Here is an 18,292-nt window from a genome sequence, read left to right as displayed (position 1 = left end):
GGTATATAAATGTAAGTGCTATTGCTATTGCTATTGCTATTGCTATTGCTATCATAATAAAGTATTTATTCATATAAGCCCAAACAACCATATAGCACAAAAATGTTGTACATTTTTGAACCTACATAAAACCTCATCTCATCACAGTAATCTATGGGTTTTATCAAACTAGGAAGTTGCTCATTAAGCTGAACAGGTAAGAAGAGACTGTGTGAGCAGAGGAATTATTCTTCATCTTCCAGTCTGGAAGACTGGAAATGTTACGTATGAACATATAATTGGAAATATATGGAAATATATTGCCTGCTCCTGGTTTGTGATGTTTCATCCCTTGTTGAGTTGCATATGATGTTAGCTTAATTCTGGGGCATGTTGTAAGAAGTTGTTTTCACTTATTAGAATAACATGATTTGGGGGGCTTATTATTAAACCCATTAAATTATTAAATTCATGGCCCTCAATTTGGATTACTCTTAACACTTGAGGAGGAAATACATTTTTAAACTAGTAGAATTGTTCCAGTTTCTCTAAAGTCATTAAATAAAAATCCATGGGGAAGTATGGCTTTACTCCATGCTAAACTTTGTACTGTCATGCAAATAACCTATCATGTTGAAGAGCTGGTTTCTGAGAAGGCTAAATGGCAATGATAATCTTCCTTTTTATGTGCTCTGAGATAGAATGTGAATGCATTTTCTAAAGTTAATGTGTGAAAACTTAATATTTCTAGGACCTTGGCAGCAAAGACCTGAAAAGAGATAAAATCAGTTTTGTCTGTCAGATTGTACGAGTAGGCAGAATGGAACTAAGGGACAACAACACAAGAAAGCTAACCTCTGGGCTACGGCGACCTTTTGGTGTAGCAGGTAATCCATTCTCTTTAGGTACACTGTCAAAATGTGCTGCAAAAAAGAGCATCTGTTCAATATTGAACTGCTGACTTGGCATATTGTGGTTTAAAAAACAATTATTCAGTCTCTTTGTATGTTTATGCTTTCCTGATGTACAAGTTGCAGCATCTTTCACCCTTTGTGTGTGTTGCAGGGAAGTACTGGTGGAACACCACTGTAGCTATGGCAAATATAGAAATGTACTGTAGCTCTTAGTAGGTTTTTTGATTCTGAGTAACTACAGGGCTCTGCTAATCTAAGATGGAGGGAAATGATGGAACCGTGATATACTGTGCAACTGGCAAAGGACTAATCTTGCAAGAAAAGCATGCTGGTTATTTAATCAGGGGAAAGTAGGACAGAATCCTTATAATATTGAGTTGGTTGAATCAATATCATAGGTTTGTCCTTCAGGATAATTCTTTTTTTTACAGTGAATTTGTATTGCTAGTTTCCCTGTTGCATGATCACCTACTACATTTCCCTACCAATGGTAATCCATTTGGAGTCTAGTCTCAGTAGTGGTAGCAAGCATGACTTGTCCCCTTTGCTAAGCGGGGTCCACCTTGGTTGCATATGAAAGGGAGACTCAGGCTCGGACTAGCCCACAGGGCAACAGGGCATATTCCTGGTGTGCCCCACCCACGGGGTGCCCCTGCACCCCAACTCCCACCCTTAATTACACATTCTGCTCAAAACCCGGTGCCCTCCCCACATACATTCCACTGCCCTCTCAGTGCCCCCAGTCCAGCCCTGGGGAGACTACATGTGTGAGCATTGTAAGATATTCTCCTTAGGGGGTAGAGCTGCTCTGGGAAGAGCATCAGTATGTTTGCATGCAGAAGGTCCCAAGTATGCTCCCTGGCATCTCCAAGGTAGGGCTGAGAAATATTCCTGCCTGTAACCTTGGAAAAGCTGCTGCCAGTCTGTGCAGATAATACTGAGCTACAGTGGGTATTGGAAAGAATCACCCCCTTTGATAGACCTTAAATTCTGGTTCCCTTACATCCTGAAATGAAAACACAAAGAAAATTCCCTTCACCAGCTGTACTTATCCAATGCAACCTATAACATCCAACTGAAAAACATCACAATTACAGTCCAGAAAAAGTGTCAGAAATAAAAAACAAGAATTACTGAGATTGAAAAAGGATCACCCCCCCAATGTCAATATTTTGTTGAACCACCTTTTGCTTTAATAACAGCCTTGAGTCTGTTGGGATACTTCTCTATCAACCTTGCACATCTAGACGGAGCAATATTTGCCCACTCCTCCATACAGAACTGTTCAAGTTCGGTCACATTGGATGGTAGGTGTTGGTGGACTGCTATCCTCCCTGGATCCGGTCGGCCCTCCAAACTGGATGGAAGAGCAAGGAGGAAACTGGTAAGAGAGGTTACCAAGAGGCCAATGGCCACTCTGAAGGAGTTAAAGGACTTCATGGCAAAGAGTGGTTGTTCTGTGCATGTGACAACAATTTCACGAGCGCTCCACAGATGTGGCTTGTTCGGGAGGGTCGCAAGGAGAAAGCCACTTTTCAAGAAAGGCCACATTGAGCTTTGCCAGAAGGCACCTTGAAGATTCTGATGCCAAATAGAAAAAGGTCTTATGGTCAGATGAGACCAAGATTGAACTATTTGGCCTCAACACCAAACAGTACACCTGGCGTAAATCCAACGCAGCTCACCATACACAACACACCATACCTACAGTGAAGCATGGAGGTGGCAGCATCCTGTTGTGGGGGTGTTTCTCTGCCTCAGGGACTGGGGCTTTCGTTAGGGTAGAAGGAAAAATGGATGGGGCAAAGTACTGTCAGATTCTGGAAGAAAACCTGCTACCCTCTGCCAGACAGTTGAGGATGGGCAGAAGATTCACCTTTCAACATGACAACGATCCGAAGCACTCAGCAAAATTGACCACACAGTGGCTGAAGGAGAAAAAAGTGAACGTCCTCATGTGGCCCAGTCAGAGCCCAGACCTAAATCCCATAGAAAATCTGTGGAGAGATTTGAAGATAGCAGTCCACCAACACCTACCATCCAATGTGACCGAACTTGAACAGTTCTGTATGGAGGAGTGGGCAAATATTGCTCCGTCTAGATGTGCAAGGTTGATAGAGAAGTATCCCAACAGACTCAAGGCTGTTATTAAAGCAAAAGGTGGTTCAACAAAATATTGACATTGGGGGGGTGATCCTTTTTCAGTCTCAGTAAATCTTGTTTTTTATTTCTGAAACTTTTTCTGGACTGTAATTGTGATGTTTTTCAGTTGGATGTTATAGGTTGCATTGGATAAGTACAGCTGGTGAAGGGAATTTTCTTTGTGTTTTCATTTCAGGATGTAAGGGAACCAGAATTTAAGGTCTATCAAAGGGGGTGATTCTTTCCAATACCCACTGTAGATGGACCAATGGTCTGACTTGGTATATGGCAGCTTCCCATGTTCCTATGATTCACTACTTGTTCATTTTGTCACTGCTCTGTTGGCAAGCATTATAGTCTTGTTTGGGTTGCTTGGTATTCTCTTTTTCATGAGATGCTGGTGACATCATGTGAATCCAGTTAATTGTTTAGCCCAGCTCTCCTCCTCCCCGCCCTCCTCCTCCTCCTGCAAAATGGCTCACTTTGCAATGTAGTGATCCCATTCTGCTTCCCTAGTATTCTACTTAAAGCTAACTGATCCTAGTTCTTTGGACACAGTGTTGAAAACTAGATTGGAATCTGTTTTGATTATTCATGTTCCAAGTCTGGAGTACTTGGGAAGAGATGGGTTATAAAGTTAAATACTCTGTAGATAAAACGTTGATCATGCCAATATTGTTCTGATTTGGGGAATTTGCTGGACTGGCATGCACTGTGAATTTTTGATGTTCATATGTTGATGTTTCTGATGGCGGCGGTGGTGGTGGTGGTGGAATAATGCTATCTTTTCTGGGACATTTTTGCATTTGGTGTTGTGTACTATAGTATCTGACTTTAGTTAGCTTATCATGTGGATGTGCCCTAGGAAGAGAGGGAAACTTTGGAGAGCTTGCCTCAGACTAGTCTGGAAATAATATGAGCTCTTTCCCTCCCAAAACAGGAGGAGCTTGGATCATTTGTAGAGCCAGTCTGAGTTGGCTTGGAAACTGGTCTCTTTTCTTCCTGTCAGGCCCACCCCCCATGCTTTTCTTATCAGTCTCAACAGTGGAAGAAGCAGCAGCAGTACTTGCATTGGGAGGAGGAGGGCAGCTCGCCTCTTCCCCCAGTGTTGCAGTAGTGTTTGGGAAAACTTCAAACCTCAAGGGCTACCGTGTCTTTGTTCAGGCATGTGACAACCAAGAAAAACAGGTTTTTTTAGTCTCCGCATGGCAGTGCTCTGGAGTATGCCAGGAGTATGCTCTGGTGCAGTGCTCTGGAGTACGCCAGGAGTGAAGAAAAAAGCTTCATGGTCCGCTGCTGCTGCTTCCGTCATCAAAACTGGTAAGAAGAGGATGGAAGGCTAATGGGGAGGATGGTGAACCTGTCCAAGGAGAGGCTTAAAGGAGAACTCTCAGGATAACTGAAATTCAACCTTCTTCTAGGGAAGGATTATTTTCAGCTCCTAGGATGCCTCTCTGAGCACTGGGAAAACTTCACTGATATGTCTGGCCTTGACTTATCTTGGCTGAAAAAATCCTCTTCCTCTTTGTCTTTTTCAAGTACAGACTGTATTACCCTTTTTCTGGTTTTGAGAAATTTTCCTTGTTGATTTAAAGTGAAAGACATGATAGAGGATATTTCAAATGAGAAGTTAGTTGTTGAAATCTCTTTTGGAATATACTGCATGTCCAAAGCAGAATATACCTAAACGATACAAAAATAGGAATTTGTGTTCTTTCTGATATTCATTCCTGCTCTTGCAACATCCTCTGTGAACGTGAGAATTTATTCAGCTGTGAAGTGGGTTATCAGCTGCAACATATTTCGATATGTGACACACACATGCATACATCCATATCCATTACTAGCTTCAGAAGATGCTACTTTTTTCACTGATGTGAAAATAACAGGGCTATCTTTGAACATAAGAATATATTCTACCATAAAACAGTTTCTAATGTCTGTCATGAAGTACAAAGATGTCTTTATGTATCTTTGCCACTCTGTTTCTTTAGATGTTGATCTCTTCTTTAATGATGTTTCTTTCTTTTTGATTTCAGTAATGGATGTAACTGACATAATTAATGGGAAAGTAGATGATGAGGACAAGCAACACTTCATTCCATTTCAGTCGTAAGTACAAAGTAATGCAAAAGAAATGTCAGAGGTGATTTCTAGAAATATTATAGAAGATTAGGGTTCTCCATATAAATAAAAAATTAGCTCAGATAGTTTTGATAATGGGAAGGAATAACACAGTGTGGTAACTTTAAATCGCACATTGAAGAAGGAATAAAATAATTTACTTTCAGTTGTATTTCATCTTTAGTTCACACCTAGCCCATTGGGTTAAAGAAATTAATTGGAAAAAGTTACAAGAGACAGTCTGAACTGCTTTGCCTAACTTTTTGCCATCTTTAACGTTCAGCATATGTTGATAGGCAAAAACTTTGCTATCAGTTGAGGATGCACAGGACATATAATAGAGTTTGAAATCCAAATGAAAACTTTGCCCTCATCCAAGATCCAAGGAGCTGTTTTAGGTGCTCACGAGAAGTTGTGCCCACTAGTTGAACTCAAACGCTGGCCTCATCCAGCAATGTGTCTTGGTTTTGGAAGTTCAGTAACAATAGACCTTCTGCTCCTGGAAGGGTACACTGTTCCATCTTGGTGGACGGAAGACATCTGTGTGCACACACTTCTTTATGTATGCAGATTGGCCACCTCCACTGAAATGAAAGGGGACTTTGCATGCACAAGAGATTAATGAGGGTTTCATTCCAGCAGCCCTTCAAGAAGCTGTAGTTGGCTGTCGCTGGTGTTTACAGCCAGTGTATCTCTATGTATCTTTGCCACTGTTTCTTCAGCTGTTGATATCTTTAATGATGTTTCGTGCCACTGGCTGTTGCTGATGTTTACCTTATGTTTCTTTTTAGATTGTGAGACCTTTGAGGTCAGGGGACCATCTTAGGAACATAGGAAGCTGCCATATACTGAGTCAGACCATTGGTTTATCTAGCTCAGTATTGTCTTCACAGACTGGCAGTGGCTTCTCCAAGCCTGCAGGCAGGAATCTCTCTCAGCCCTATCTTGGAGAAGCCAGGGAGGGAACTTGAAACCTTCTGCTCTTCCCAGAGCGGTTCGATCCCCTGAGGGGAATCTTCTTACAGTGCTCACATTTCTAGTCTCCCTTTCATATGCTACCAGGGCAGACCCTGCTTAGCTAAGGGGGCAAGTCATGCTTGCTACCACAAGACTGCTTGGAGAACTTTGGTTGAAGAGCAGTATATAAATATCTGTAGTCCTCCCTGGACCTTGAGATCCTTGACAACTATAGGCAGATCTCCAACCTCTCTTTTTTAGCAAAGGTATTAGAGAGGGTTGTAAGTGCCCTGCTTGAGAGGGTTTTGGAAGAAACTAGCTACCTTAATTCTTATCAGTCAGGTTTCAGGCCTCGGCATAGCACAGAGACAGCACTGGTCGCTCTGGTAGATGACCTTCTTCGGGACCTTGACAAGGGTAGTGTCCCTCTCTAGGTCCCTTTAGATCTCTCAGCGACTTTTGACACTATCGAGCATGCTATGCTTCTCGACCACCTGCGTGGGTTTGGTATCGGTGGCACTGTCCTACAGTGGTTCCGTTCTTAACTTAGCGGGCATGTCCAGTTGGTATGCATTGAGGACAGGTGTTCTGACCCATGGCCACTCCTTTATGGAGTTCCCCAGGGTTCAGTTCTTGCCCCTGTCCTTTTAAACATCTACATGAAGCCGCTGGGTGAGGTCATTTCCCAGTTTGGGGTGAGATTTCATCAATACTCTGATGATACTCAGCTGTATATTGCCATCCCAGACCATTCTGGGAATGCTGTTTCTGTGCCTACTTGATGCCTGGAGGCTGTTAAGGTCTGGATGACTCAAAACAAGTTCAGACTAAATCCCACTAAGACTGAACTACTTTTATTCAGCCTTGTACTAGCCAACAATTGCATGTGAAACATTTTTTTAGATAGTGGGGCGCTGCCCCCAAAGGAGATTGTTCGTGATATGGGGGTCCTTTTGGGCTCTCGCCTCCTGCTTGAACAGCAGGTGTAGGCTATGGCTAGAATTGCTTTTTTCCAGCTTCATCTGGTTCGTCAATTATGCCCTTACCTTGATCGGCAGGCATTAATGACAGTGACCCATGCCCTTGTTAACTCCCGCTTAGATTATTGTAATACTCTCTATCTAGGGTTACCTTTGAAGATGATCAGGAAGCTACAATGGGTCCAGAATGCAGCGGCTCACCTAGTTGTTAAGGATAGTGTTCATGCATTTTGGTTGCACAGTGTGAGAAAAAGTGTTTCTGCTTATGAGACTTTCCATAAAATTAGTTACTAATGAATGATCTTTGGTACTTTTTTGAGGGGACCAAGTAATGCATAATGTGGGCAATAATTATGTATCATGTTGGTGACTATGTTGAAACAGTTCAGCTGTGCTTATCTGGTTTGTAAATCTGCTGCATCTGTACTAATATATTCTGTTCAAGTAAAAAGAGGCAGTACTAACCTAAAACCAACAGAATGAAGTAAGTTTGCATGGAAACCTGGCTAAAAGGGGTGAGAGTGGGTACTCAAGGACAGATGATAACATTTTTAAGCTGTTGGGTAAATAATCACTAGGAGATCAGATTGATAGCTCTGGTTGTTACAAATGACGTATGTTGATACAATATGCATATTGTATCAAATTATTAAAAATTTAATGGCTAAAAATGAAACCAAATAGTTAAAGGATCATAGAAGCTTTTGAAGAATAGTTTTTAAATGTTTTGCATTCATTATACTTGAAAGTGTGAGAAATGTATATTTTGGTAGATGAGAACAGACACTGAAAATGCATGTTTGTGAGTAAAGAAAAATAGACATTAAGGAAAAGCAAGATTCTTGCTCCATTAATTCTGATTTATAGTGGTATGTACAAAACAACGTCTTGAAAGCGTGTACAATAAATACGAGCCTTGATTTTCTTTTTCTTTTTTGCTCTTTTCTTTTGCTATGGTAAATTAAAATGTTTTTCTCAAAAAGTCTGCACTGGCAGCAAGTAACATGCACACTTATGATTAATAGCAGTGTCATTGCCAATGTCAATTTTAGAGCTGTGTATGTGAGGCATAGTCCTCCCCCACCCCCACCTTATTCATTTTGTGCTGTGTCTTTGTTGTGCCACTTGGCATTTCTATTTTCATATGTTGGTTATTGGCTGCCAATGAAATGAATACAAGCACAATAGCTGTTATGTGGCATTTGCCAAAGATGCTATGGGATAGTAAATGCCTTTCCCCAAAATGTTGCATTTCATTTATAACTTCAGTATTTCCCTCTTGTTCAGCCATTATGGCATGAGTTACCTTTATTTCTGCCCTCCACTACTTTAAGCTACTTCTCTTCCTAGTAGCTTTCCTTCTTGTGTTAACTTTCATTAAGCAACCACTTAATTCTCGTAACAGCTGAAATGGTTCTTAAGCATTCCATGGGGTAATGTGTTTTGTTTTTATATGTGACTTCTTGGACTCTTCATCTCTACTCCCTGTGCTTCTAGAAAGAGGACTGGGATCTGGTGTATGTTTCTTCCTGGAATCATAGGTTTGCTTTACTTCTCTTTATTAGGTTCACATTTTCTTGACTGATCATCTTCCTATGTATTTGTTCCCTTTCCTATCCTATGTCTTGTCTGACTAATGGACACTCATTGTCATCTATATGATATACTCTTTTGTGCTTCCTTGTTACTGTGACTTCTGGTTTTCTGTCCCCCCCACCTTTGTTTCCTTTTGGTGTTGGTCGTCATGTGCATCTTCCAGGCTAGCATTGGATAACGCCATTCGACACAAGCAGCTGAATATATCATCCCGTTTTTCACCCAGGGTGGCAGGGGAGAATGATTTCCTTCAGACTGTAGTAAACAAAGTGATTGCTGCTAAAGAAGTTAACCACAAGGGTCAGGGTAGGTATTGTGCTTAAGTTATACTGTTATTCTATAAAACAAATTAATTGCTTTAAATTTGTTGGGGTGCTGCATAGTGTTTTCTATAGTTTTGGTTTTTGAACATTGTCCCCCCCGCCCCGCCACCATCCTCTATGGCCGCTTCCCTTCTTCTTAGGAAGCTTTGATCGTCCTATTCATAAATGTATTAATTACTACTATTGCACATATCCGCCACTTTTACACTCATGTAGTGACTTTGTCACTTCCACTCTCAGGTGACTATCATTTTATGTAGCAATTGTTCCTTTGCAGTTAGTCTTCTTGTTCTGCTATTAACAAGTGCACCAACAACATTTTACTTTTTGTTTCAAGCATTTTAATCCCACCTTTCTAATATGCAAAGAGGCAGCCTGAGTAAAGATCACTTCTGGCCATTGCCAATATCTGAGAATTTAAAAGCAGCACCGGATCCAGGAATACTCCTGAACTGTAAACCTGATTTTTCAAGGGAAGTGTTATCTACTCCAAAACAGTCTTAATGCCCATTAATAAATAAACTGTTCTACTAAACACCATTGGGGACAGAATAGAACCCTACAGAACTCTACAGGCTAAAGGCCAGGATGTTGAGCAAACACCACACATACAGAGGGCTGAACTAGAGTCAAACTGGGCCTGCCTACTCGGGGGAGGGGGGGACTGCCGCAGCCATCCACACCCATGGCTGTTGCAGCCACTGGTGGCAGCAGCTTTAAGGTAAAGGTTTACTCCCCTCCCACCCCAACTGTGTTTAACAACACTCTTGGTCCCCCCTATTATATACATTTTACAGGTAAAGGGGAATCCTTATTGGATTCTACTTTACCATTACAACTTCAAGCCAGACTGAACTGGGCCCAGTTTGAGTGTGCACATAATTGGACCAGACCCGGTTTGGCTCAAGTTCAGTTCGAGCCGGGTTTTCCGGTTTTGTGCAAATTCCAACTAAATAAACAGTCACATGAGGAAAAGGGAAGAAGAGAGAATGAAGACATTGGGCTGCTCTGGACAATACGGTCACCAGCCCAAACTCACTGCAAGTGGAGGAGCATGGCCATGAATGTTGTCTCCCACCACACATCCAGCATGCCATCATATCATTTTGTGGGATGGTTCACATGAACCCCCTAGTGTGTTAATTAAATATAACAACATACTATTTAATTTGTGCAGTTAGGGGCAGTTTGGATGAGCCACTTAGTTTGGTGACAGTGACATAGTACACCAAGTGCACTATGTCATGCATGTCCATGCTTCTCCCCCTGTGCATTTATTTGTTTTTTTTAATATTATTTTTCAAATTTGTAGACCACCCCAAACTTCTGTATCCATTTAGGATGGGTGGCAGATATTTTGTCTGAAGCAGCCCACTCTATACCTATTCCATGCATGTCTTTTAAAAATATGTATACAAATTTGATAGTTTTTACATATTTTTCACATTGCTGTCTTTAAGTGGAAAAAATTAGCTGTTTCCAGCTTCAGGTTAGATGTTCAAGATTTTTTCCTTTTATGAGTTGACCAGATTTGGTAGCTGGTCAAATATTTTCTTTTTTAATATACATTTCTCAGCAATTAATTAAAAATTAAGAAACTGTCTGGAATTGTTTTCCAATTGAAAATAATTGTACTTGAGGTTTCTTAGCCGATATTTTGTACCTAATGCTACAGGTTTATGGGTGACGTTGAAACTTCTTCCTGGAGATATTCATCAGATAAGGAAAGAATTTCCTCATTTAGTTGATAGATCTACGGCTGTGGCTCGAAAAATGGGATTTCCTGAAATTATTATGCCTGGTAAGAGTCAATAATGATCTGAAATACTCACAGTACTGGGGGTACTACTAGTGTTCTTGCCTTTTTAGTTACATAAGTAGTTGAAAGAAAAACATAAATTGAATTTTGTGTGCTGAAAGGTCTTCTTTTTTGAAGTATTTGGCTTAAAATTATATTTTCAATCTACTTTCAGATTTATATTAATAATGTAGTAGCACAATTGTAAATACTGTGGTCTAACTGTGCACAGATGGTAGAATGTCTAGTCCATTTAGTTTCAGATTCCTGGTGTTTTTTGACTGCTTGAGCTTTTAATGTATGTTAGAAACAGGGGCGTAACCAGGTTGGCTTGGGCCCAGAGACAAGTTTTTAAAATGGGCCCCCCACGACCACCCGTCATCCATCACCGCCTTCCTCTCCTTCTCCTGCCAATGTAGATTCTGCTAACTATCCCAGCTAGTTAAAAGGTGTAAATTACAGCACAGCAGAACCAAATTTATTGACTGCCTGACTCCCTTAGACTTGAGGCGGTTTACAGAATTAAAACAACAACAGCGGGGTGGAGTGGGGGGAAACACACACACACCCCTAAAAGCCTGGCAGAATAGATAAATTTTCAGAAGGGAGGGGCATTAGGAATCTCAGGAGGCAAGGTATCTCAAATAAATGTGAGGCTGGATGGGATGGGATACAGAACGGGCAGAAAGCAGATTATAATCATGCAGGAAATGAAATGGCCATGAATGGAAGCTTGCACAACTACTGACCTTTCTCCAATTTGGGAGAGCTAGGAAGAGAGGCTTCTTCTCCTTCATCATGTATACTTTTACAAGACCCATAGGATCTCATGTGCCAAGGACAGGTCTGTAATGTTTGAGTGATTTCTCCACTCTCTTACCTAACTTTGCATGTTAAGTGATTAAGAGTCAAAGAACAGCCTTGGATGTTAAAAGGGGGATGATAAACGGAGCCAAGGAACTGTGAAAAGCACACACTTGTCACTCTTCTCTTGTGTGTGCCTCCTCACTTCTGTTTTCCTAATGGGAGGAGGAAGGGGGAGTGGAGTGTTGCAATTAAAAATGAATAAAGGCCCTTTGCGATGCTCTGCTTCCCCTTCCTCTCCCCCCCACCGTTAGGGAAACAGAAGCGAAGCCTGGGCAGGTGGGCAGCCATAATGCCCCAAATAATGAATTAATATGCCCACTCCCACTGCCAGACATGCAGCAGGCAGGCGGGGGGGGGAGTGGGCCATAATCCCCCCAAATGAATCAATGCCAACACAAGCAATGGCTCGAGCAGCACTCTAAAGCTGCCGTAGCTCCTCCATCTCCATAACAGAAGAACTGAATTTCTTAGAAGTGGCTGGCTAGCCTGGTGGCTGGAGAGGCTACAGTTGACCTCCTCTCTTCCTTGCTCTCGTCGGCATCCAGGAAGCAGAGCCGAACCACCCAATCATGTGCCTGCCTTTCCTTTCTTTATCATGTGGGGTGCCGCCAGCCAATGGATGGGGAAGGAGGAGGAGCTGACAGGGGGAAAGGGTGGGGATGGGGAGGAGGGAGCAGAGGAGGGCAAGGAAATACGGCGCGCTCGAATGAACATGGAGGAATTTTTTTTAAAAAAAATCAAATAATTCAAATCGAAGGAGCTGCGGCAGGCGCTGGGTGGGGGGAGGCACGTGACATGTCTCTGGAGGGGCCCCTAGACAGCTGCCTCCCCTTGCCCGATCATCATTACGCCCCTGGTTAGAAATGAGTCTATGAAGCTATAAAGGCAGACTTCAAGAGTGATTTTGTTGCTTGCATGTCCAAATGGGCTATCAAATGGATGCATAAGTCTTTTTACCCATTATTGCATAAAGATGTGTAAAAATTTGTGCACAAAATGCTAACCTTGATTCAGTTAAATGTATATTTCTTTACTTAATCTATATAGGACTGTAAGAAAAGTACATGGCAAAGTAACCACTTAAGTGTTACACCATTTCGATTTTTAATAATGATACTGCAAAAAGTCCTAGTAATGTAGTATCTTTGGAAAGGTAACCAGCTAGATTGAGCAACTGTATGAATCCAATTCCTTTGACAATGTTAGGTCTGAAAATGAGACCAGCAAGTGATGGCAGAGTCAGGCTCCTTGATAAGCCTGTTTCAGATGTGTCTTGGTTTGTCTGGGGATGGGGATATGGGGGCGTGTCCACTGACTATGGGGTGGCTATTCCGGTGGTGGTGAAGGTGAATAGAAGAAGTAAAGTTGGCAGGTCAGTGAGTCGTTACAGGGGAAGGGAAGTTATAAATCTATTAGCTGTTTCCCCTTCTGGCTGTACTGCCAGCTCTTTGACCTTAGCGAACAGTGCCAACCTCCCCAGACCCTCACCTTGCTCCACTGTAATGCCATGTCTGTCCAGAATAAGTCAGAAAGCATCCATGATTTGATTCTGGATGAAGGGCAGATATGGTATGTATTACAGAGTATATATTGGTTGTATGTATTACAGAGTACTAGCCGACCCCCACACAGAGCATCTGTGTGCTCTTTGGGGCCAGCTACCTCTCCCCCCACCACACCTGCCCCAGTCTCTGGCTGAGTCCCGCCGCGGCCGGGCCGCCCGCCACCACCCCCCATGCTGCCAGGCCGGGCCGCCCCCGCCGCTGCCGCACCACTATCACCGGGCTGCCGCGGCCAGCCCTAGAGTGCCGTCGCCGCCAGTTGCTAATCTCATGTGTGGCAGCTCTTGCAAGAGCAGTTGCCTGGGAGATAGCGACAGGGACGGGAGACAATGGTGGCAGCCACCAGTTGGCCAGAGGCGGCAGGCCAGCTTGGCCCTGCTCAGCCAGAGGAGGTGGCGGCAGGCCAGCCTGGCCCTGGCTTGGCTGCCCAGCCTGGCCCAGCCATCGGTGGGAGGAGGAGGAGGCTGGAGGCGGCGGGCCAGCCTGGCCCTGGCCTGGCCACCCGCCGGGAGGAGGGGATGGGAGGAGGTGGTGGGCCGGCTTTCCGGCTGACTCGCAAGCCAGAAACTGGGGGGGGGGGAGAAGCAGACCAGCCAGCCGACCTGTCAGAAAGCACGAGGAGGGGGGCGAGAAGCAGGGTGAGGGAGCCAGAAAGCCGGGCATGCCAGTGTGGGAGGCGGAGTGGCTGGGCCGGACAGAGTCGGAGATGCTTTGTGCCCAGCCCAGCTATTTCTGATTATTTTAACTGAGAGCTGGTGTAGCATAGTATCCAAGAGACTGAGTTATGTATCAAGTAACCCCCAGTTTGAATTTCACCATCATAAGCTTAGTACAGTAGGTGGCTTTAGGCAAGCCAATTCCCCATATTGGGGAATCGTTGAGAAAGCTGGTCGTAATCCATTGTTACTATGTCATGTGGAATGAGTACTGTATGGGGTTGGGGTTATGATGTTATGTAAGATGTATTTTATCGAATTGTGTTGCTGTGTATGTTATTGCTTGTATGCCGCCCTGAGTCCTATGGGAGTAGGGCGAAATCTAAATCTAAATAATAAATAAATATTGCTTAGCTGCAATATGACCTTACTTTACAGAATTATAATGCATGGTGAAGTGTTCAGTACTCAAAAGTGCCATATGAATGTTAAGTATTATTGGCCTACATGATGCTGAGTCTCCTATTGATGGCAAGGTCTTGTCAGGGCTGCTGCACAACTTCAAATGAATCAATGAGAGTACCCCACTCCATGTACTGAAATACTCTTTAATGCCACACCCCCTGCTCTCCATGATTGTAGCATTTGGGGGGGAAATTAATTTTGGGGAGCAGAGTTTGAGCCTGAGTCATGGTGGGTGCAGGATCTTCCTGATGTGCTCTCAGGGATGCTGTAACCATGTACTACAGCAGGCCTGCTCAACTTCGGCCCCCCAGATGTTTTTGGACTACAACTCCCACAATCCCCAGCCACAGTGGCCAATAGCCAGGGATTATGGGAGTTGTAGGCCAACATCTGCAGGAGGGCCGAAGTTGAGCAGCCCTGTACTACAGCATCCCCACTTTTATAATACCTGAGTAGTGATGAAATTTCTGAACCTTATCCAAACTTGGGACATTTTGGTAACATGTGGGATGTATCTAGGAATGTATTTCATTCTGAAACTTCGGAATGTATTTCTTTCTGGAAACCCTCTCACAAATATTCAGCATTAATGTTGATTCATACAGATTACCATTTGCAAAGCAAAATATCTTTGATAAAGAATCATCCTGTTCCTTCAGAAATGCATTGTTGAGATTCTAACAGGAAGGAAACCAAATACAAAAGAGTGGTTAAAAAATAATCCTAAACTTTGGGAAATTTCTTTGTTTTCAGTTTGCGCTGAATATTGACAAACAATAATACAGTTTATGAAAGTATTTGCACCCTCTCCCATTCTCAGGTGATGTCCGTAATGATATCTATGTAACATTAGTTCAAGGAGACTTTGATAAGGGCAGCAAAACCACAGCAAAGAATGTTGAGGTTACAGTATCTGTTTATGATGAAGACGGCAAAAGATTGGAGGTATGATATTCATTTTTGCTATGAATCTCTTTTTCTCATTAATTTCAAACCTTTTCATTAAAGTTGGGCACTTGTCTGCTCAGAAAAGATTTGGTCAGTTCACAGGTCAAATATTGCCAAGTAATAATCTAGTATTTCTAAAGCATTATTTTCTTAGAACATAAGCAAACAAACATGGCATTGAGCATTCTCTTACTCCCTAGAACTTAATGCCTAATTTTGTAACAGTATAACGTCATCCACATGAGCAGGTCTACCCAGGCTAGTGAAGCCCTGTTTGGGTAGACTTAGTTGTGAGAACTGCCTGAATCGGTCCCAATTCCAGTGCTCCTCAGTTGGGTAGCCTGAGTTTTGTACCCGGGCTAAAAGTGAGACAGGAGGATGCACGCACCCTCCCACCGTACTGCATGATCGTGTGGGCACATAGGCTGCTGGCAGCCATTAAAATGATGGAAGGCTGGCAGAAGGAGCACCTCGGCCTCAGGGATTTCCATTATGCTCCATACCGCTCGTGTGGTGTATTGTGGGATATATGGGAGCTGGGTGTTGTTCCTTTAGTCTACAGATGGCCGTGCTGCTTCCTGTAACATGGATTGTGTGGGCTCGTGAGTGGTGCGGCTTCAGAGGAAGCGGAGGGTATGTGGGGGAAGGTAGGAATGATTCTCATTTCCTCCTGAGCCCTACCCACAGTGGTCATGTGAACGATCTTTATCTGTTTGATATCTGAGTGCCTTCAACATTTGCTGTTTCTCTATATGAGAGGCCAGTCCCTGCAGCATACCAGACTTGGTATCAGCATCAACAGTCTCAGGGCAACTTCTAGTGTCTCAGGGTCCCCTAGTGACCATCTGCCTTCAAGCTCTCAGGGAGGATCCTTTCTTACCATGATTTTTTCCATGATGCCTTGACACTATGCTTATGTTGGGAGTATTGTGGGGAAAATGCAGCCCTCACCTCTATACTTGCTAACAAACGACAGTATAACAAAATTTTTAAAAAGTTAGCACCTATCTACTTGGATAAGTTTGGTTTCATGGAATATTTAGCAATATTTCATGAGCTTAATTTACAGCATTTGACTGGTCATTTGACCAGAGTGCCAACCATATTTTTCCTTTTTGGTCTGAGAGTGTTAGAATGTGTATCACAATATTGTCAAAGTGAGCTTGTGAGTGTTGTTTTTGTGTTTGTTTTTAATTGGGAGATTTCATTTTCATGTATGATGAGGATATGTTCTGTTTATAATTTTACTGAATAGTTGCCCTCTTGTTGAAAATGATGAGATACAAATATGAACCTTCCTTTTTTATTGGATTTTGATTTGTTTTGTTTGTTTAAATGATCTAATAACCCACTCTTTAAGTGTAATGCTTTACAAGGCAACTTTTCCTGTAAGTTTAATAGCATTTGTTCAGATTTGTAATTAAGAAATTGGTCCTAACCTTTATTTTCATTTTTTTAAGAATGTGATTTTCCCGGGTGCTGGAGATGAAGCCCTTTCAGAATATAAATCAGTGATATATTATCAAGTAAAACAGCCTCGCTGGTTTGAAACTGTAAAGGTATTCCTGACATTAAGATTCCTTTTTAAAAAGAGAGAGAGGGAACCAAATTGATAGACTTGGTGTATTGCTGTCAGACTAAACGAGGTATCTATGCCAGAGAAACTTTTGAAGGTTGCTAAGGAACATAGATGAAGACATCGACTTGAATATATTTACCTCTCTGTCTTCTGGTCAAGACAGCTTTGACAGAATTATTCCAACATTTGTCTTGGATCTGTATTGTATTAGAAAACTGAACAAGTATAGCAAGTGATTGTACTGTACCATAAAAACGTATTGCCATAAACTGCACAAATGCACTGAGAGATTATTGGTATTGCTTATGCATTGTTAATGAGACTGGAACCAAAGCAGCGGTTTACCAAAACTAATGCTTGTTGTAGAATGCAATGTATATTAGTGCACTCTAGACCCAAAACAGTTAACAATTTTAAAATTAGACAAGGGGAAAAGACAAGGGTAAGAAATAAAAGTATTTGTGTATACTTGAATATTTGACTGTGCTATGATTGTAGGTAATATTGCCAGGTGGCACAAAAGTTGAAGAGTTGCATTTACTTGAGGATCCTATGGGGGTTTGGGTGAAAGGTTAAGAATTTGTTAAAAATCATCCACTTGCCCATTTCTTTTGTGGGTGATAGGTAGCACCCATCATGCCCTACCACACAACTTACTTTGGTGTTCCTATGAGCTACTCACAAGGAACAATGGGGTGTTTTGTGTTTCCCCATGGTTCCATATGGCTGGAACAAGCTGCTCTCACAGACTGCAGGCAAACAAGTTTTGCATTGCAATTTGCAATGCATTTTGCAACCCTGTCTAGAAAAACATTGCAGGAGCACACAGTGAAAGGGAATCTGTCCCTCCCAACACAGAACACACATTTGAAACACATTTGAAACACATTTCAAACATGGCCAAAAAAGAATCGCTGACCTGGAATCCACTGCCATCCACAGTGCCTGCACTGCTGTAATATCATTGCACAAGTTGTTCTCTCCCACATACAATTATGACTCCTTACATTCCTAGCATTGCAACAGCTCCCACAGCAGCACCCTTACTTAGCAGGAAGCATAGCCATAAGCTCAACTAGATCAACTTCAGCCACATTGTGTCTGAGTACATCCTGAAATGAAAGTTGCAGAGTAGACCAGATGAACACAAATTCTGAGTACAGTTTGCACAAAGCCAGACATGCAGCTCATCACAGCAACCACCAAGAAATATTATATACACACACACAGCTGCCACTGTCCATTTCTTGCCACAACACTATCTCACAAACAAAACACATCACAACTCAAGGAAGACAGGCACTTAAATTCTGCATTTGTCATTCTCAGATCCAGCAAAATCAGCTGGTTATAGCAGCAATAGCACAGTATATTATACTCAGTGCTGAGAAAAGAAAATCAC

General features: G+C 42.5%; 1 protein-coding gene across 6 annotated transcripts in view; it reads left to right on the top strand.

Annotated features, from left to right (window-relative positions):
• DOCK1 (dedicator of cytokinesis 1) overlaps positions 1-18,292 on the top strand; it is a 645,511-nt gene that overhangs the window by 107,875 nt on the left and 519,344 nt on the right. For 5 of the 6 annotated variants that reach the window (XM_053305327.1, XM_053305326.1, XM_053305328.1 and 2 more), the window contains exons 10-15: positions 731-866; positions 5,075-5,147; positions 8,856-8,998; positions 10,691-10,816; positions 15,184-15,308; positions 16,772-16,870. In XM_053305327.1, the coding sequence (XP_053161302.1) occupies positions 731-866; positions 5,075-5,147; positions 8,856-8,998; positions 10,691-10,816; positions 15,184-15,308; positions 16,772-16,870 (702 nt within the window). The remainder of the gene's footprint in view (positions 1-730; positions 867-5,074; positions 5,148-8,855; positions 8,999-10,690; positions 10,817-15,183; positions 15,309-16,771; positions 16,871-18,292) is intronic. The other variant, XM_053305329.1, reaches the window with a different exon arrangement.

This window comes from Hemicordylus capensis, chromosome 3, assembly GCF_027244095.1.
Source record: "Hemicordylus capensis ecotype Gifberg chromosome 3, rHemCap1.1.pri, whole genome shotgun sequence".
Lineage (NCBI taxonomy): Eukaryota > Metazoa > Chordata > Lepidosauria > Squamata > Cordylidae > Hemicordylus > Hemicordylus capensis.
The sequence above is the reverse complement of the archived record's forward strand: the minus strand, read 5'-3'. Positions and strand labels throughout refer to the sequence as shown.